The following is a 20,915-nucleotide window of genomic DNA, read 5'->3' as shown; positions in this document are numbered from 1 at the left end:
CGATTTGTGTGTGCGGCTCAACTTAAGCAGATGATTTGTCACAAGACCACAGAGAGTTTTACTCAATGATCCTGGCTCTGACGTGAAAAGCCCTGTGTGCAGAGTTGATGCATCAAAACCTCCATTCAACAGGTTGCACCATCCTGCTTAGCTCAAAACTTGCCAAGACACTGAGAAATCAGTGGAAGTCAGTGGCTATACTGTACCATTCCATGCCCTGTGTGTGTGTGTTTATGTGCGTGTGTGTGTGCGTGCGCTTATAGGTGAATATGTGCGTCCATTCTGTCTTCTCCATCTCCATGACGACCTCCATATCAAGGGGACGTCTGACTATGGCAACCTCACATGCTGATAGGCAGAGAGAGAGGAAACAGGTGATTGGTTGAGCTGTCGGCTGTCATATCAGCAGGGTGTATCTTTGTTACACGCACACAGACACACACATTCAAAACACGCACACACACACACTGACTTGTCTGTGCCATCAACCTATACGCCTACAAACTGCAGCAAGGCACAAACAAAAGGTACCTCCAAAGCACACACACACTCAGATTTGAGACGAGATGTGGTGTGTTAGGTGCGCTGACCCTGCCAATGAGGACAGGAGGAACATCAACGGAGCTACAAGGCCGTTGCTATGACAACTAGCCCCGCTCACACAGGTAGGAAGCACAATGGGCCTAAGCTGTTATATGTTCACATTCCCTCTGTTTGTCACTCACTCTCTCAAACACACACACACACACTACCATGCACTCAAGACAAGTCTGACAGACAGCGGCTGAATGCCAAGGTAAGGCCATTTCCTTTTCATTCCAGCATTCAGAGGGTTGAAATTATTCATTATGTCCAAGTGGACCTGCCAAAAAGAGAACTCACTCTTCAACCAGCCACTGAGAGAGTGAGACTGTGTGAGTGAGAAACAGACAGACAGACAGACAGAGCATCACTCTGCATACTAACAGCACCTGCACTAGGGCAGCCTGTGCACGTCTCTGAGGGGCCCTTAAATAACGAACTGTCACTGCCCAGACACTGACATTGACTTCTCTCATCCCCTCTTCTTCTCCTTTCTTGCACTTCCTCTGCACCCTCTCTCTCTCCTTTTTTTCTTTGCACCCCCTCCCTCCTTTTCTACTAAACCACAGACAAGAGCTGATAATCACCACCATGAGTATGCCTTGTCTCCAACACACTGCCTCTGTTGCCACTGCAGGATGTGCTGCTGCTGCGTCCTGCCTTATTGCCGTGACAGATCTGGGGGGCTGCCGAGAAGGAAACCAGAGGGCTGGATGGATGCTCTGCTTCAGAAAAACATCTGTCCGCCAGCAGGAGTTGTGCTCACAGCTACATCTGTACTACATGCACACTGATATGTAAATATATAGATATTAGAAAAGTCCAATCAAGCTGACCCACAGGTAAAAATCTGTGCAGACATTAAACGAACAGAAGAGAACATATGTGTGTGTGGGTCTGTGTTTGTGTGTCAGCAGTGTGACAGTACCCGGGGTGCTACTGTACACTGCTGCCCTACCTTCACTGTACATATATATTCAGTGATAATGAGGCTAAGAGGTGAGAATCTTGCAAATAGTGAGGAAAAATAGGTGAGGGTACACTGGGTTCACGCACGGAACTACACTGCGCGCACGCGCGTGTGTATGTGTGTGTGAGCGCACGCGCGTGTGTCTGAACATCATCATTTAAGGTCTAACCACACACACGCTGCATGCCCACAGTAAAGCCCAGATGACCCAGCAGCACGAGCGGCACGCATGCAGAGCTCCGTCCAGGTGACTGCGCCGATGAGGTTAGTGTAAGAAAAACATTTTTTTTAAAACTCAGAAAGAAAGCCAGAGGTGCGCAGCACAGCTGGCTGAGTGGACGGCGAGCAAAATTTGAATGTTTTGTACATAGGTCGCGCACTCACCAAGGGACACAGAGTCTGGGGGCTCGCGCTGCCCGCTGGAGCTGTTGCGGTGTCAACGCTGGCTAGGGGCTCGCGCAGCTGTCGGCGGCGGCGCTCACTCCTCTTCCCGCCCGGGTCACGGAGCCGTTGCCTTGACGGCTGCAGCCGTCAGCGAACAGCATTCCCCCTTCATCTCAGCTCCCCGTGTCGGAAGGAGATAGTCCTCCCACATCAATGTAAACGCTGTATTCTCCCGCCGCGCGCCACCGTCTCGAGCGGCTCAACAGAAAAACCGCTCCTCTGGCTCACATCAATATCTGCACCACAAAAGACGGGAAAGCAAAAAAACAGAAAGGGGAGAAAATGTAAAAAATAAGGAGCAGGGGTGCTGCTTCACCGTCCTCTTTCTAATTCAGGTGCTGACACAGCCGCTTGCGAACACTGTGCTTCGGTTTGGGGTGACAGGCGCGGGACTCCCCACTATGCGGGAGGCGAAAATCGACCGTGCGCCCGTGCGTCTCTGCCTCTGCAATTCCAGCTCTCTGTCTCTCGTGCGCTCCGGTCTCGGCTGTGCCTCTCCAACGTGCCTGACTGTCAAAGCCATCCGGGCACCCGTAGCTGCCTTTACTTTACACCTCTGGAACTATGGGAACAGTAGTCTTCTGAAGAAAGAAAGCGAGTCACGGTGACGTTAGAGAGAGCGCAAACAGCAGCAACAATATCATAAACCATCGGGTCTTTATTAATAAATAAAGACCCGATGGTTTATGAAACATTTGTTATTAATAACTTTCTAATAACAGCTTATTCAGGGCTCTGTGGTAGATAATGCTTCAAGTAATATGAAGTAAAGTACAGCATCATACTCAGGTGATGCATAAACGTTAGGCACTGGTAAAGGAATCCCAAAGTAAAGAGTAAATAACTAATATTATAACAATCAGCAATGGATTAATGTGAAATTAAATTGATTTACTGAAACAAATGAAGGAATTAATAAAGATTTACTGATCATAGTATCTTCCAGATCCACTATACGTTCCTGGATCAAGAGTTATCCATTGAATGACTCATAGCAAGTATCAGGTTTCTTTTTTTCATTCCTTCATCACTTTTCTAGAAACTATTCAAACATTTTTGTGTCTCTTTGTTGGAAATCGTTAACAATCTTTGGTAAATTCAGGGGAATTGCTGATGCAACAATTACACAGCCGCTGAGGCTGACTGATGGTTGGTATTTTCATTGTCATAGTGATAACATCCACAATGAACACGCTGCAAAAGACTGCCATGCATTTACTCTACATTGATATTAACCTTGCTCAATAAAATGTGCACATTACAAATATTTTGTTTAATACCCATTAAGTTTATAACTATAACTATTTGTTCTAGTCCTGTATTCACATATCAAACAATGGTTTTGCAGATCACGTGGATATATTTATTTACACAGTTATGTTTGTGTCTTTCACCTGTGATTGTAGACCTTTTACAAAGCAGTTTGTGGAAATAATATAAACTGGTAGGCCCATTTAGTAAAAACGAAATCTCTCGGCGTGTGTTTAAAATCATAATAAAGTGAAAGGAAAATGTCTCAGTGTAGTGTTTGTTTTTAATTTGAATCTAGAAGTTGCCAAATTAATAAAGTTAAATAGTTAAAAGAACTAAATTTGCCTTTCAACTCAATCAGAAGTTTGACAGTAACTCGAAATTTGCTTTTAATCATGTCATTTTACATATGCATATAAAAAAAGACATAGTGTGACGACATGACGGTGTAAGTGTCCAAGCACACACATAATCAGAGACATGTTCGAAAAAAAGATATCTGATCTTTATTACAACGACATGACAGGGGAATCTCATCATGAAGCTTACATTCATTTCAGACACCATCCTTCCACAGTCCTCTGATATATTTTTCCCCTGTTATGGATACCATATTGCCCTGCCCTCCCAAAAGGATGAAAATTGTATACATGTTAACTAGATATAGAAATCTTTGTGATGCACAGATATATCCAAGTTAAATTAAAACAAACAAAAGAGACAATCCATACAAAATTGCCATACAAAATATCAGACAAATAAAGCGCATTCCTGACCATCCCTCAAAGTTTCATAGCACAGTTTTAAAGGTACTTATTTGAAAACAGTCATTTGACCAGTTTAAAGGCACACATTGGCGATAGGGTGGAAAGCAGGAAACAGGCATGACTCTGATATCAGTTCAGCAGCTCTTTTTATCAGAAAGAGATAAAAACTGATCTCTGTTCAGTTAGCACAGAACCTAGTACACAATGTACATAATCTATTCAGTGACCACATAGGGGCACGAGGTTCATTTTCGACTGCTTTTGGAGACTGTTTAAAGCAATGCGTGATAATCACCTGTTGCACCTGCGGTTCTTTCTCTTACAACATATTTATCTCAGGCGAAAAGTAAAATCTAGCTCCTCTCAAAAAGAGAAATCAAAGGACCTGAACGTATATGGCAGCTGAACAGATCATGTATCCACTCGACTCCCCCACCCCCCCAACCCCAACACAGCCATCTACATCTTCTTTCAGTTCCTTGTTGTCATGGTTACACAGTGAAGCAACATTACTGCAAGGCCTGACCAGAAGAGCTCCAACTCTTCAACACGCCTAACTGATCTGTCCTGAACAGACTGCAGTGAACAAAGACAGAAGAGGGGAAACTGTCTTTAAACAGTTACAACAAAGTAATAATAATATGAATCTTTTATATGTGTGTGTACGTGTGTGTGTCCTGTATGGTACATGCACGTCAAATACCCTGAGAGCATGAGTATGAGTACTACAGCGTGCCCGTCAGTGTATTGCTGTCACGCCTGCCCTACACGTGTGCCGGTCACAGGTTTTCTCCGGGCTGATACTGTGGCTCTGTGGCGGTGAAGTAATCCTCCAGGAAGGACTGGAGGTACTCAAAGGTATGCCTCTCATCAGGCTCCCGCCTCCAGCACTGCAGCATCAGTTCATGGAGCGAGGTCGGGCAGCCCGGGGCACAAGGCATCCGGTAGCCCCGCTCCACCTGCTCCAGCACTTCACGGTTGTTCATTCCTAAAAAGAGACATAGGCAGAGAGCGGGAATGTTGGCGTTTGAGAGAGAGACAAAAGTGCCAATGGATTCTGAAGAAAATAAAGATCTGACCACTTCCAGTATTGTAATTTATAAATGGTGCATAAACATCTGGAATTCTTTACATAGTAGATGTGAATGGTCTTAAAGTGAAACAGGTCTGTCCATTGGGGGGGTCTGTATATTTTGGAAAACTGTATAAACCCCAGTATTTCAGGACTTTTATAGCCCTCTGAATTTGAACCATGACACGTGCCAAAACAATCTTTGTGGGCCCCCGGCAACTTCAGCTTTTTCATCAACGCAAAATTCAGTTTAAAGGCACACTGATGGGCATCCAGTGAGCATTACGGACCTGTTATTTCAATCAGGAATGGTTTTAAATTTTTACGAGTGGAGTCACAGAACTTTATGATCCCCTCACATTAGTGCTCTTCAATTAGTCTCAAATTATTCTTTTTGACAGCCCTCTATAAGAGGTTTGTAATCACAGCCAGACTGGCAGTAATTGTCTGGTTTCTCTTTTTTTCTTTCTTTTTTTTTTTTTTTAAATATAAATGTTTTGTCCGTTTGGTTTTTCCATGTGGTACATACAGTACCAGGGAAGCACATAAGCTGCATGTTAGTTTACACAAGAGGTTAGCAGGTTCTTTAGAGATATTCTTCATTCATCCGCTGCGATTAGGTTTCTTTGAGACTGCTTTTCCAGATGGTTGATAGTGTATAAAAAATTTTAAGAATGTAGATGAAAAATAACCCCTGGGAATTTCACTGTGGATAAGGAAAAACCTGTTGCTGCATGTGAATTAAGAAACAGAGCAGTACCTGGATATGGCACACGTCCCTTAGTGATGAGTTCGGTTAGTAGGATGCCAAAGCTCCAGACATCTGACTTGATAGTAAAGCGTCCATATAGCGCAGCTTCTGGAGCCGTCCACTTGATGGGGAACTTCGCCCCTGAAACCATGGCAACACAGTGGAGATGCATAATCATATAATTAGGATAGGTTGTGTATAAAAATATAGACATGGAGGCAGAAGGAAACTGTTAATCACAGCATTGTGCGAGTGTGGCTCTTTTTCTTAGGCGCACGCAGTTAATGTGACATCGTGCTACCTTGTCTGGCTGTGTACTCGTTGTCCTCGATGAGTCTAGCCAGGCCGAAGTCGGCGATCTTGCACACCAGGTTGTCTCCAACGAGGATGTTGGCTGCTCGCAGGTCACGATGGATGTAGTTCATCCTTTCGATGTACGCCATTCCAGCTGCAATCTGCACACCCACACAGACGACAGGTGCTCAGACCTGTGGTAGATTATAAGCTGTTTTCTTTCTTTTTTCCAGTGTGCCTGACTATAACTCACCTGTGCAGCCATGTCGACCAGCTGAGGCAGCTTCAGACTCTGCCCCTCTCCATCTTTCAAGAAGTCCAGCAAACTTCCTAAATTAAAAAAGTTACAGGTGAGGTACAGGTGGGATCACGACAGACTCTTATACCTGCTGCGGTCCAGAAAAATAAAGAGAATCTGGTTTTGGTAGGGATTCTGCGTTTTGTTTATCGGGGAATCAAGGGGGTGGGGGGGGGCCCTTAACTCTGACCTTCCACTTCACACAGTGCCACCTTAAGTCACCATCCCTTCTGCTAATTCATTATTGTGTGGCGTGAAAGCCTTCGCTGGTGACTGCTTAGGTTTTTGTTCTTGGTAGTTTGTTTGATGCCAAGCAAGCAGGATATCTGAAAAATGTCCTTTTGAAAGATGGATGAAAGTTAGAGTGGCATCCAATTAAAAATAATTATTAGTGCAGGTCTGGAAGTGTGGTCTACTTATTTATTTATTTATTTACTAGAAAGATTTCATTACTAGATAGGGAGTTTCTGAGAACCAGCTTTAATTTCCCAAGAACTACTGCACTTAATTAAAGAAATCTACCCATTGTTATTTGTTTATACGTTTATCCTGGTAATATCTGTATATTATTTTGCTCTGTCGGTGTATTATGATGACAAATTCAGAGGTTTGTCACCTCATTTAGGGAAGTAAAAGCCAGTCCAATTTATGGGGCGTTCAAATGTTCATTGAGGTTTCTACCTGCTGTAAGGGCAGCATTTCATATCTACAGTGTGTCAACCACACGTGGCGGTTTTACTTTTCCTGATACCTTGGCTCATGAACTCAGTGATAATGTAAATGGGCTCCTCAGACACAACGGCGTAGAGCTGCACCAGCTTGTCATGACGGAGTCTCTTCATGATCTGAGCCTCCTCCAAAAAGGCCTCGGGGGACATGGTTCCTGGCTTCAGAGTCTTCACCGCTACCTTGGTGGTGCCGTTCCACATGCCTGGCATACAGAAAAGCGTGTGTTAGCGCACACCTCAGAACCTGGACGAATGCACCTGTCTTTATGTCAGTGTGACACGGGGAAGGGTGCATATACTGTACATCCACTGTACCCAACAAATATGACAACACAAACACCAACACATACAGATGTAGATATCTGCCTGATATAAATATCTGTATGTGTGACAACAGGTACACAACATGCAGGCTATTTTGCATGCATATGACAGAGCATGCATGATGTGTGAGAGAGATGAAGAGGGAGGGAAGGGGGAGGTTCTGGTCTTACGTCAAAACCAGCAGCACTTGAGCTACATGGACAGACACAGAGCTTGGCCGGGCCTCGGGGAGAAACTCTGCACGGCTCAGAAAGCCAAAACGCTGGGATTTGACAGAAATTTCCGTAAGTGTAAATGCAAAAACATCTTTTTGGCAATGCCAGGTAATTCAACTGGAATACACATACTATCTCACATACACTGACATAAATGGCCATCAACAGGGCAGACAATGAGTGCTACCAACAATGTTTGCCACAGGACAGCAGCAGACACTACAAAGGACAATGACAGACAGCTTTCCCTCTGTGCCTCTAGAGGGTGTCAGAGGTTGGCGGCGTCGGTCTCACCCATCCACACGTCCCCAAAGCAGCCCTGCCCCAGCTTCTGTTGCAGGGCCAGCGTGTCCCTCGGTACCTCCCAGGCGTCCCGCCCGAGACCCATGGTGAGCGGGGTGGAGTTGGGACAGGCCTTTGTCAGGTAATAACACAGCCCGTCATTAGAGCCTAAGTAAGGAAGGAAGAGGAGGAGGAGGAGGAGATAGGTGGCAAGAAGGTGGAGATGGGGGGGGGGGGGGGGGGGGGGGTTAAGAATGGATGAAGAAAAGGGGGTGAAGTGGTGGGTGGAAAGATGGAAGGAAGAAGGGTGGGTGGGAGAGGTGACAAAGAGGTGAAGTGAGATGATGAAACATGCACATGCAGTCACAGGGGACGAGGAGAACAACTTTACACACCTGGATGTAAAACACACTTTTTGAAAAAATTTATTAAGTATTTGCCTCAGAAAATGTAAAAACAGGTGCAGACTACATCTGACAATGATGTGTGCGTTCCTACGTCTGTGTGGTCTGATCCTCAGGTGTATTTGTTGAAGATACAGGAAGAGAGCAAGAAACACAGATCACAGGGCTTTACCGTGTTTGCTCCTCACACCAGAAATGTTTACTGATGTTCTTCGAACTCAACAAACGCTTACGTGTTATATGTGACTGCTGCAGTTTTAATGTGTTTTCATTCTGGTGTGCATCTGTTGTTATCTCGCCTCCTCTCACCCACACGCATCCCCTCCCCTTTGGCCCTACCCATCCAGACTTCTCCAAACTGGCCGTTGCCCAGTTTCTTAATCAGCTGGAGAGATTCACGGGGAATCTCCCACATATCCTTGGTCTTCACTGATAAGTCGGCCAGCTTAGGCATGCCCCGCTTACAGCTGCCAATCAAACGGCAGCACAGTCCCGCTGCTCTCTCTGAGAGCGAGAGGGAGAGACAAACAGGCAGGCAAAAAAAAAGGAAACAGGAGGAAAAGAAAACAGCAGGTGCAGAGATAAAGGAAGAACAAGATAGGTTGCTTATGCGCTTATGCAATTGACAACTTAACCGAAAACTAAAGGCGCAAGGAGAAATTCAGCACAACAGACATAAACAGACACTCTGAACAGCAGCAGCATGTGTAGATACAAAAAGGCAAAACAGGGACACTTGAGTTATGCTGATAAAACTGTCAGGTGGCTTCTGATTATCACAAACTGCAAAAAAAAAATTCAGTAGCAGCCACTAGGGGGCAGATTTATACTGACAGAGGAAGTACAGGGTGTGAGCCTTTCTTGTTACACAAACTCTAAATAAAAGGTTAAAAAGTCTGCAGTGATCAGTGGTTAAAGCACTCAGATACATTTAACAAAGTAAATATGATTAACCATGTCTCACAAACACATCATTACAAGTTTCCTAACTGTGAGGCATATCAAAATGTATTTTAAACATAGTACGTCATTTTTATGAAACGCCAAAGTGTAAACTCCATTTTAATGTTGCGGCTGTTGAGGTTTACCTCAGTTTGATAACTTGATAAGGAAGTTGGTAAAACAATCATATTAAAAGCTTAATATCCATCATTAATTTTTATTCAAAACACGAATCTGCAGAGTAAAGCAACGTAAGCCGCAAAAAAATGGAGGCACCACAGTGCTGCACGTGTGCAGTACTTTGGTTACTGCACCTACTTTCTGTGCCACTCAAATGCTCTAATTATGAGCATTTGAGTGGCACAGAACAGAATGAGATTGTAAATGTTGCTGATGCAGGTTTAAAGCCGAAGAGGCAAAAGCAAAAGAATGCTTTCACACTCCGAAGGAAAGGCAGAAAGGAGTGCACATTTCCTGCATTTCTGTTACCTTGGTAGTGCACGACCAACTGCTGCACGGTATCAAACTGTGATCTGGTGGTGATGTAGTAGCCGCCATTGTCTAGCTTACGAATCTTGTAATGCTTCACGTGGTCTCCCTTGTTGTCGTCCCAGTCACGGATGGAAAGAGAGTAAGCACCTGCAGAGAGGCGGGAGAAGGGAGAGGATTCAGATCTGTGTGTGTGTGTGTGAGTGTGTGAGTGAGTGAGTGAGTGAGTGAGTGAGTGTGTGTGTGTGTGTGTGTAGCCATCTCACCCTTGGTGGTCTCGCTCTCTCGTATGAGGAAAGTTCCCCTTGGGTTGCCGTGACCCAGCAGCTGTCTCTCCGCATCCTTCCTTCCCATCTTCCCAAAATACCACCTGTCACCACGACAACATCACACAGGTCACCCACAGAAAATGGCAAACCCTCGCTTGATCTCTGCCTTCAGACTACATGTCAATCACACAGCATAATCGCTCGCTTCAAACAGGGCATGTGCTACTGCTTGTGAACTCACTCCTCGGCTTGTATGGAGTCCACTGGAGCTACGTAGTTGGAGGGGATGTAACCAGAGTTGCCGGTGTCCAGAGAGCGAGCTTCCCACCAGTCGCCCTCTCTACAAAAGACACACACGCACATGTAAAATTCATCGTTTGCAAAACACCAGTGCTCAAAGGTTTTCGGTTACTGAGCAATGTCACTGTTTTTGAAAGAAAGATCTGTAGCTTTTATGCAAAATAACATGAAAATAAACAGAAATAAATGGCAGTTAATAAGAAAGCCACTACAGAAACCTTCATTCTAATTATGTTGTGCTGGTGAAAAAACCTATATAACCCCGGTAGCTAAGTGTCTAAAACAGCGACCTTTGTGGGTTCAATTCAGTTGCCATATGTATATATAACCCTTAAAAAAACCCTCTCTCAGAGTGCAATGCTGAGAAACAAAGGTGATTCCAAGCAGGAAACACCAAAAATTCAAGTTTTTTATACCCCAGTGTGTACGACTGCCTCTACAAAACACCACAATATGGCTCTTACAGGTACTGTGTAATAATATTGCCAGCCAAGATCATACGAGGCATCGTTTTCTCAAACTAGAGACCCTGACGTACTTTACTTCTTGTTCAGTTATGCGCTGCAGTCTCACATTTCTTTCATTTGTTAACACTCTGGTCAAAGGTAGTTTGCCCTGTTCTTTGAAAGGAAGCAGTGTGTTACACATCATTGATTTTTTTCCTCTTAGATCAACAATACAGAAATGTGTCAGAAAGAAACTTCCCTTTGTGATACTAATCAAACACACGACCGCTGAAGCGGATTAGCTTTTCTAGTTATTTTGGGCTGTGCTAAAAGTACCGAAACAGGCTTTTTAACACAAGCACAAACACTTGAACACAGAAGTGGTGGCGAAGTAGGTTCAAAAACAGATATTAATTTATGAATAGTGACTCTATTAATCATTTATTGTCATTTAAAACATTTTTCATCAATGTTACTTTTGAAAAAAAATGTACGATTCTAAATTACCCCAAACTTTTGAGTTGTAGTGAATGCCTGCTGGGAGCAGCTGTGGTTATGTTTGATGAAGTGAAAAATGCAAATAACCTCTTGAGGGAAGATAAATTAGCCTTTTTTAGCAAACCAAATGATCTTCATGTAACTAAAAGCAAAACTAAAAGCATAGATCGGAAAGAAGATTAGCAGCTTAGGTGTGAACTTAGGTAAAAGAAACCCCAAAAACTCCCGTCTGAATGTAAATCATCATATAAATGGGATTCGGGATTTCTGAGCAGGGCAAAGGGTTTTGTTTTTTTTTCAAGAACAAAAGATTGTCAGCATTGCCAGCAGCAGCTGAGACCTCTGGCAGTTCACGGTGTTAATGGGTGGTATTTAATTGCAGCCTGTGGTATTTAATGTATGCAAACAAAATTAATTACCTCTCAGAAGTCCTTAGTGATTTAATTTAACGCCTTTAACACAGATCACATTAACATTGTTTCATGAGCTCCTGACACAGATTGTCGTGTTTCTTAATGATGGAGATATATTTATGTGGGGTTTTTTCCGCTTTGTTTTTCATTAAAGCAATGTGTAAAAAAAAAAAAAAAAAGTATACTCACGTGTTGTTAATAATTTGGAATTTTTCTCCTTTTTGGAAAGTGAGGTCGTCCTCAGTGCGGGCGTCATAGTCGTACAGCGCTATAAAGAGAGTTACTCCACCACCTGCACATGTGTTCAAACAAGAAAGAGAATGATTGGACGGTATCGTCAAGGTCTTTTGAATATGTCAGTGCAGACATAGACTGAAAAACAGCAGGAGGGCTAATACGATGTTAATTGTTTAGAGGGACTGTAAATTCATCTTTCTCACAAACAAACACACACAGGCTCAGCTCTACCTGTTATGGCTCCTGACCGCTGGTTGGTTTTGGTGTTGGGGAATGCGCTGTTGGACAAGAAGCCCTTGTTGAAGTCCGGGATGGTCTGAGTCGGGTCAGGACAGTATCGGCCCTGATTCAAGGCCACGGAGCTCCCACCTGCGTTGCTAGGAGACAGATCTGCTATGTCTGCTGCTTCTTTGGCAGACTTCTTCTGCTTGCAACAGGCACACCCCATGATAACCAGCACGGAGACGGCGTCTGTGAAAGCAACGCAGCAAAGCAGCGTTACAGTAACAAGACACAACTTTTTTTTAATGTGAGAAGTCAAAATCTTCTTTTTTCTTTTCATTATTTTTCATTTCTTTTAAAAAAAATTCTTGCATTCTTGTGAATATGTGCAAGAGAAAAGGTTTGCTAAGGCTAGACCAGAGTTTTTTGCGTTTTGAGGGCAGATGTCCTGGGAAGTGGGCATTGCAGACTCTCGCTGCCTTTAGGAGGACTGGGACCTTAACTGTGGTTTTCATGGCCAAAGTGTTTGATCCCCTCAGAATACTCAACATTTTGCTTTTTTTGTTGTTGGTAAAGTTTGCTAAAGCTTGCCTGTTAATGGATGCTGATTTTTATGGAATAAAAAAAAATTCAGATACAGCAGATTATAAAGCCACCTGAATGAGTGCCGAAACATTTTTATCCCACTGAAAATGCCACATCTAGATGAACAGAATCAACTTTCTTGGATTTGCTTTACATAGATGACTGGGCATGCATCGAGACAGCTTATACTGTTTAAGCAAGCAAACCCAAGAGGTGCGATCCTAAATTTCCCAAATAGTGCCCATAAAAAGCAAAAACTCTACTCGATTTAAAATGTGGCTCATCTCCCCTTCAGAGTCGTCTACTCATGCACCTCTACATGCTCTTACACTCAAAATGCTTGTTCTGACCTCGTTACGATGACGCCATATTAAAAAGGGAAAAACCTGGTGTTATATTTACTGCCTTTGCACTACTTAACACTTTACACTATTTGACTTCATAGCACCATCTTGTTTACGCTGATGCATGCACTGCAGGCAGCGCTAATAACGATGATAACGTTGAAGCTAGCAACGCCATATTGACATATGACGCGTACCACGAGCATCTACTTTCTTGTTGCATTACACGGCTGTCAGTGCATGTCGGGTAGATACGCACGTCTGTGACGATTTTGCACACAAATCCTGTTTAAACTTTCACCAATCTCTAATACCAGCGATACGTTGAAAAGCCCTCAAAGAGACAGACCACATTTAAGTCCGCCTACATAATTTCCACAATCTTTTTATACAAGCTAAGACTTCAAACACAAATCAGTAGAAAGTGAAACCAACACAAATCAGCATACAGGGGGTTAAAAAAAATATGGAGAACTGTAAAGAGAGAAGTAAAAAATTTTAATATAAAACTTAACTTCCCTGAACAAGGAAGAGGAGGAAGAAAGCGAAAAAGGGGTGGAGGTAGGGCGGAAAGGAGAAGTTAACTTATTCTCACCTGATGTCTTCCTCTGTCAGATCATCTGTCAATCACCATCGCAGCTGGAAAAAAAAAAAGAGGGAAAAGGTGAGTGACAAGGGCTGGAATGAGAGAGCGGGGCAAAGGGAGGATGAGTGGCAGAAAAGGTGGGGGAGAATGTGAGCGAAAGCCTCGAGAGCGGTAAAGCATGAATAAAGAGATGTGTGAAGGCAGAAGTGAGGAGGCAGAGAGGTTAGAGAAAGAAGAGTCAGAGACAGCTCGAGATAAGGATAGACAGTGAGAGATGTGAGGTTAGCCACTTCCCTTTTTGCTTGTTTCGAGAGAGGGTATTCAGCCATTCTCTCTGGTCAACAGCTGTGAGTGTGAGTGTATGCATGCGCATTAACACGCCTGCTTTCTCTGTTCGAGCATGTGATGAAATAAGCCCATAAATGTCAGGATTACAGCAGAGTAACTGACACAAAGTGACCGTCTGTAACAGTGCGAAATGCCTTTGTGTTGATTAGCACGAATGTACGCAACCTTGACTTCCAGTTTCCAGCTAACTGTCAGGCGTTGCCAAAGCAAAAACCATCATAGAAAGGAATGTAAACGTGAAAAATTAGGTTGTTTCCAACATCATTTCTTTAGGAAAACCTAAATGAACCACTCAGCAGTTTATTAGTTTTGCTTAGCTTGGTTCAAAAGTTGGGAAATATGCTTATTCCCTTTTTAGAGAGTAAGCAGAGATTATCGAGAGGTCGTCATTTTTTCCAAATATGAAACCTCTGCCGAATTAAAGAGGTAGCGGAGGTCAATGAACAAAGAACACATTAAATGCCACAAAATAACTAAAAGAAGACAGAAAAACTGTCCCAGATTCAGTTTCCTTTTGGGGTGGCGGCTCAGGACGTAGGACAAGTCACCTCCTAATCAGAGAGGGTTGGTGGTTCCATCCTTGGCTGTTCTAGTCTGCTGGTACTCAACTTTGAGTTTCTCCTGATGTGAATATTAGATAGAAAGCGCGCAGGAAAACGTGCTTGTAAGACTGTGTGTGAGTGAGACGTGTTGTGTGGAGCAGAAAAGTGTTTTGTAGGAACCATTTAATTTACACTGAGCTGGACAGCTTTAGCTTTTGGACTGTATGTCATAAAGCAAACAGTCGGGCTTTTCATGTTCTTGTTTTCTCTTTACAAGTCAACTAGAAGAAAATGGCCACCATCACACATCCTGGTCATAGTTTTTTCTCCCTGTTCTCAATAAAAGCGCACTAATAAGAGAGTTTTATCTTTGTAGTGTCATATAATGCAAAGTCCCTTCAGATGGCAATTTTTTGTTTGTTTTACCCTTCTTGGTTATTATGCGGTGGTCAAAAGATTAAACAGTGGTGCCCAAAGTTGCCTTCAAAAGACTATGAAATAATTCACATCAACTAGTTTTCTCTGAGAGCGGTTGTAGACCTCTTCATTAGTTTCAGCTAGGTGTAGCTATCAGTCTGATAACTGTGTACACAATGGCCACGGGATACAAACTGGCAACCTTTGAAGAAAAAAGCTCCAGGCTCCAGCCACCCCACCTACTGAGGAATGTGGGGGAAGTCACACAAAGGGAGAACAATACAAGTTATAGCAGCATCAGCAGCAAAAAAAAGGTGATTTACTTTCATTACAGAAAACACACCAGAGGTCCAAGTGAGCAGCGTCAAGTTTGTCCCAGCAAACCTCTCCATCTTTAAAGCAGCAAAAGCTGTTCTAACCTACATCGAGACGACCGCGCTCAAAGCGAAAGCGCGCAAAGCCTCTATGTGTGCACAATCCTGCACACACACACACAAACACTTATTCACTATCAGGCTGGCCATCATGAGAGCTGCAGGAAGTTAGCCCTGTTTGAGTTTCCTGTCCACCCCTGTGATCGCTCCCCCCTTTTCCTGGAAACTGAGGACAGAGTCCACACACACACACACACACACACACACACAAACACCCACCCACCCCCAGTGCACACACCCAGACTTTCCTCTGTGTTGCTGCTGTTGTCTACTCCATGCCCACACCCCTCCGACAGCAGTCGTTCATTCTTATTCCCTTCACCCTCCCTTCAGCTTCTCCTTTCTTTGTGACAGTCCACAGAAAGTAGAAGTGGCAGAGGATGCAAAAGGACCCTTCTCCCTTTCATCTTTATCTCCATTTCGCCCTCTCCCTCACCTCATCTTCTTCTGCATGTCTAAGACTGACAGATGACCACAGGTTGAACTGATACAGTAACAGATAGGTTTTCACATTCTGGAAGTGTTTGCAGGGCGGCTGCAAAACCCATTGTTCTCAACTAGATAATCACTCTCTCATCCGCCATTTTCTCTGCACATAGAATAACATCTGATTATTAACAGGACCGTACATCTTTACACCTTAATTTAAAAAACAAAAACAAAAAAAGAACACATGCACACACTTGTGGAGGTCACACGGCACAAAGCACAGCCTAGAGTGAGGTGCAAGGCACGCAAGTGTGCTCCTACATACCAGTAAGTGACACAGTCAAGATACAGATTTAAACACAAACCCATATGCGAGTGTATTTCCTCCTCGTTGTTGTTTTTTTTTGTTTTTGCCTTGTGATAACATTCAGGGTTTTGGTTTCAGTCTACCATTAGGTAGATGAAGGTACTAGAGCAGACTATGAGTGTGGGTGTTTGGTGGTATTGGCAATGAGTGGTGAGGTGGGGGTTGCAGAGTCAAACTGATACCCTGCATATATGTCGTGACTTGTGTAAAAAAAAGCAGAGAGTGCGCTAAACACCAGCATGCGTAACGATCCAGCAAACAATCCAGTTCCTCTTTGACACCATAATGAAAAAATGAGACGGCAGACGCAAGAAACAGCTGTAAAATGAACGGCTTGCAGTTTTTACCAGATGTGTGTCAAGATTATTATCAGTAGGTCAGTCATATGTGCAGACACAAAACCTTTCACCTTATGCTCAACAAAATGCCACACTCTGATATCACATAGCACATCACATTTGACCATCCTATAAGTGCACTTTCTTTTTGCATCTTCTTTTTAAAAAACGCAGGTGTCAAAACTAAACATCTGACTGGGTGCTGCATGTCAAAGCGGATTTTTTTAATAGCAGCTGACAAACATACAGAAGACACTATAATAAAACTCTGTGAAAGAGAAGCTACTTCCTCTGGTGGGGAGAAGCGCGGTGTTGGTTTGTGATACGTTTGTCTACAATAGCGGGGCCTTTTACACCATGTGCTAATCACTGATATCTGTTTCAGATATTAAAATCCTCGAGTTCTTTTCACTCACTTCATGTGCTACTTCGCCCAAACACCCGTATTTCCCCTCTCGATCATTGGAACGGTACAGTTTCGTTACACACGGTTTTCACTTGATTTCATTAAAAAAAAAGAAAAAAAGGTCGACAATAAATTTTTTTTAAAAGAAACAACAACAAGAGGAATCCCTGATGACTTTTTAATGCCAGCTCTAACTGCAGTGAGCACTGCTGATTAAATTTCATTCATCTCCATTGTCTCAGACAGGAGACATAAATCTTGGAAATAGGACTTCAAAACCTGCGTACCTGCATTTCTGGGTCTTGCTTTTGTTGTTTTAGCTTAAACTAACCTTCAGGTAAACAGAGTGGGAGAAACCAGACTGTAAAAATACTCCTGCATTCGACATTTTACGATGTAAAAGACGTCAATGGCATCTTTTTAGAAATTCTTGCAAATGTATTCAAATTACAGCTTTCAGTCCTCAGGGTAAGTCTCTCCAGGCTCTTCCTGGGAGACCTCTGCAAGCAGAGTGAGCTGCATCCACAAACTGGCATCTTCACCTTTCTCTGCAGCTGTTCAGCGGGTTTAGATCTGAGCTTAGCTCGACCAACCAAGGACAGAGACAGATGCCTGTATTCGCATTCTTTATTGCCACTACTGAGCAGGTATACTCAGCTCTCAACATAATGTGGTGTAATAAATCTTCTGAGTTTCTTATTTTATTTTAAGAGGCCTTGCTTAAATCAAATAAAATGCTCTTACTTGTCCATTATATTCCATTCAGCTTCATGCTAGTCAAAGTCTTTGTGGTTCCACAGACCTGCATGCTACACAAACATACGTGATTATGCCACAAACTAAAGAAAAAGGGGTATTTCCACCAGTTTGTAAGACATACAGATCGTCGCCTTGCTGAAAGGTGTGGCCCAGTCTCATGGTGTTTCTCCACTGACCCCTATGCATTTGGCTACGTTCACTCTTCCCTCAATTCTGTTTCCCTGTTCCTGCCTCTGAAAATAAACCACCGCGCTTCACCGATGGGATGAGATTAGCCATGCTATGAGCAATGCATGGTATTTGCCAGATATGGTGGTTGGAGTTCTTTCCCAAAAGTTACTTTTGCTTTTTTTTTTTCTCTCTGCCTTTTTTTCTCAGACTACTGAATTTTCTTTGTCTACGTGACAGACGAGTAAAAGCAAAGATGCGTAGGCATCTAAAAATACATGCAGCAAAATAAATACCAAATGTGACAGACTGCAAGCTCCTTTGACGACTGAGCACTCTGTAAACTTTATGTGCAAAATGTCTCCTCTTCGAGATTAAGTTAAGAATGTTAATCTGAGAATCAGTGGATATAATGTAGTCAAACTGCAAGCACCTGAAAAAACTAAGTCACACTTCATTGAGTACGGTCACCTTTACTTTTGATAAATGGAGATCTGCTGTGTGTTCACTCGGAACAATTAAAGGAAGCAAATAAAACCACATTCATTGCATTCTTACAGAATCACAATAACATCACCCTCCACCACCATCGTCACTCTCACAAACATCTAAAATCTGAAGGACACACCCTTTCCTGAACAGTGGACTGTAGATAAGCTGCTCCCAGCGGGAAAACTCACTGTAGCAACACACACACACACATACATGCACACGGTGTTTCGTATTCTTACACCAATTCTGCACCAATCTTAGACTGCCTCCACCCTTCTTCTCCCTCATCTCTCTTTCTTTACCTTCCTTGCACTTCACCTTTCTCTCGCTCTCTCTCTCTCTCCCCCCACTGACTCTCTCACCCATGGGCAGGAAACTCCACAGGATGCAGAGTGTGAGTGGGGCAGGAATGATAGGACAATGGGAAACAAGCTGTCACTGAACCCTCACACATACACACACAATAGCACACACACACTCTTAAACACAGGGAGACAGAGCTGGAAGGCAGCAGTGGAAAAGTAAGGTGCCTCGGTTATCGGGATGTCCTGTTTCCACATGATGTCATCATATCCTCCAGATACAGAGGCCCCGAGCTGGCTCGGCTGGAGGCATATATGAGCGTTTGCGTGCACTGAGGCTGAACACTTTCAGCCTGCTTCTTAAGAAATAGAGCATCACTGTCTGGTCCTTTGGGTTCATCATGAAGACTCTCCCTCGGATGACGGCATGGATGAAAACGTACAGAAACTTGTCAACTCGACCACACCGCCGCAGGGGTGCAGGGGTGTGTGACTATCAGGCTGCAGGCCTCATCTTGTATGAGTATTCACCTGTCACGGCCCTTCTCCGGTCCTTAAGAAAGCTGTGCGATGTGACTATGTCTTTTTCTAAACTTCTCACTAAAAAGCGCATCCACGCCCCTTTCCTTCCTGCCTTGCTCCAAGGCTAAAGACAGGAACTGACCTGGTAAAGAAACAGGAAGTGATGAAGTCCAGCCTTGGACAGCCTAATCCTGTTTCTCCCTGTCCAGCCCCTAAAAGATTTCTGGCCAACTCCCTTGCGGATATTTCAACGTTTTAATTTGTAATCTGTTACCTATCTGTAGCTTCCCGATCAGTGATTGGGGTGGAAAAAAAAAGGCATATACCTCCAACAATGAGGCTATGATAAAGCCACAGAAACCTCTTATACCTTTTCCTCAAGGTGGTTTCCTGTAGGCATGTGGCCAATTAGTCACATTTAGTGAAGGAATGTTTAACAGTCTCTTCTGGGTTTAGGCCTAAATGATGAACCCTATCCAGGCACGTTTTACCATAAATCCAGAGCCTGTATGATTTATTAAGCCGTTATTAAAGAAAAAGAAGAAGCTAAAAGGGCAATAACTAAGGTCTTATACTGGAAATGATCCATTTGAGAGGACCAATTTCTCTGGTAAATTCCGCTGTTGCAAAAAAAGAAAGAAAAATTGCACTATTAGCAAGTCTGATTTCTAAATATCACCCTCTGTGACATCTGAAGAGTGGAAGTAAGCTACTGGTAAACCCACACTTGATTAACTTCTCATAGCAAGTAGACAAACTTCCTTTTATTTCAAACAGATACCGACGTTTCTCAATTTTCACCAGAAGCTCAAAATCAACGACAGCGCCCTGTGGCATTAGAAAAGTGGAAAATATTCTACTTATTTAGGCATTCAGCTCGCATCCTTTTAAGTCGTTACAGCTGAACTTTGTCTCGAGTCAAGCGAATTTACTCACATATAGGGCTGAAGTTTAAATAGGACGCACAGCCCACCTGTTGAATGACCCCACAATTTGGTAGTAAAGCACCTGTTTGGTTTATTTATTTTCATTTTTTTTGTTCGCTTTTTGTTTTTTTACTCTCAAACACAGTAAGCCAGATGTGTTACACCGCTCTGATATTTACTTTGGAACAGAGAGCAGAAACTTACCTGACAAAAAGAAATCACTCCGGACAATCCTCGAGTCGGGACGCTCGGGGACGGAGGTGGGTGAAGCGAGAGCGCTGTCCGTGGGAGACTCGAAGGGGACACACGGGAGTGAAAGAGCCGCGCGCTGCTGCTGCCTGAGAGCGAGAGGATGAGGCAAGCGCGCGCCTCGGCCGGAAGGCTCGGAATGAACTTCACGCGCACAGCGAGGTCCACCCCACATAGGAAGAGAGTGCGTGCAGCGGACAGTTCAACAGTGTCGTTACGCTTAACAGAAACGATACATAGGAGCCTGTTCTCGGTAACTATGGCGTCAGACTGAGCTTACGGTCACGAGCTCAGCTTGGTTAAAACGTTAAAGGAATGCGCGCGCAATTGAGCTCACGATAAAGCAAACCGATAAGAAAGTTTTAAGATTTTTGTTTTGTAATCTCGAAAGAATGCGATAAAAAAAAAAAGAGAGAGATTATAAAACGCTCCGGTTCTTCAACAGTGTATCCTACACACAGCTGGGGGAGTGTTTGCAGTCTCTTCGTGCGGACGATGCTCAG

General features: G+C 43.6%; 2 protein-coding genes across 6 annotated transcripts in view; both read right to left on the bottom strand.

The window, feature by feature from the left end:
• Window positions 1-2,490, bottom strand: part of ahdc1 (AT hook, DNA binding motif, containing 1) — a 19,642-nt gene extending 17,152 nt beyond the window's left edge. For all 3 annotated transcript variants that reach the window (XM_086280744.1, XM_086280745.1, XM_086280746.1), the window contains exon 1: window positions 1,937-2,490. The gene's annotated coding sequence lies outside the window, so the exon portion shown is untranslated. The remainder of the gene's footprint in view (window positions 1-1,936) is intronic.
• Window positions 2,491-4,456: 1,966 nt separating this feature from the next.
• On the bottom strand, window positions 4,457-20,913 carry yrk (Yes-related kinase). Of its 3 annotated transcripts, XM_086281013.1 has the most exons (14): window positions 20,368-20,913; window positions 13,723-13,766; window positions 12,208-12,447; window positions 11,929-12,031; window positions 10,324-10,422; window positions 10,080-10,183; window positions 9,814-9,963; window positions 8,722-8,886; window positions 7,991-8,146; window positions 7,181-7,360; window positions 6,385-6,461; window positions 6,139-6,292; window positions 5,847-5,978; window positions 4,457-5,002 (listed from the first exon to the last, which is right to left on the bottom strand). In XM_086281013.1, exons 3-14 carry the CDS (start codon window positions 12,422-12,424, stop codon window positions 4,794-4,796), a joined length of 1,746 nt encoding a protein of 581 aa, XP_086137139.1. In that variant the 5' UTR covers window positions 12,425-12,447; window positions 13,723-13,766; window positions 20,368-20,913; the 3' UTR covers window positions 4,457-4,793. The 3 variants fall into 3 exon arrangements, with proteins under 3 accessions (XP_086137139.1, XP_086137138.1, XP_086137137.1); XM_086281012.1 differs by lacking the exon at window positions 8,722-8,886 and having other exon boundaries at window positions 20,368-20,901; XM_086281011.1 differs by lacking the exon at window positions 7,991-8,146 and having other exon boundaries at window positions 20,368-20,889.
• Between the last annotated feature and the right edge of the window lie 2 nt (window positions 20,914-20,915).

This window comes from Aulonocara sp. 'chitande type north' Nkhata Bay, linkage group LG22, assembly GCF_057382095.1.
Source record: "Aulonocara sp. 'chitande type north' Nkhata Bay isolate Kocher_YH1m ecotype deep benthic linkage group LG22, A_spYH_male_GT1.1, whole genome shotgun sequence".
Lineage (NCBI taxonomy): Eukaryota > Metazoa > Chordata > Actinopteri > Cichliformes > Cichlidae > Aulonocara > Aulonocara sp. 'chitande type north' Nkhata Bay.
The sequence above is the reverse complement of the archived record's forward strand: the minus strand, read 5'-3'. Positions and strand labels throughout refer to the sequence as shown.

Bases quoted from the DNA above. Each gene is read 5' to 3' on its own strand.
- yrk (XM_086281013.1), bottom strand. From the start codon at position 12,424: ATGGGGTGTGCCTGTTGCAAGCAGAAGAAGTCTGCCAAAGAAGCAGCA. The intron at 8,887-9,813 runs GTAACAGAAATG...TCTCGCTCTCAG, and splicing joins GTTGGTCGTGCACTACCAAG to AGAGAGCAGCGGGACTGTGC. The intron at 6,293-6,384 runs GTGAGTTATAGT...GTGGGTGTGCAG, and splicing joins TGGTCGACATGGCTGCACAG to ATTGCAGCTGGAATGGCGTA.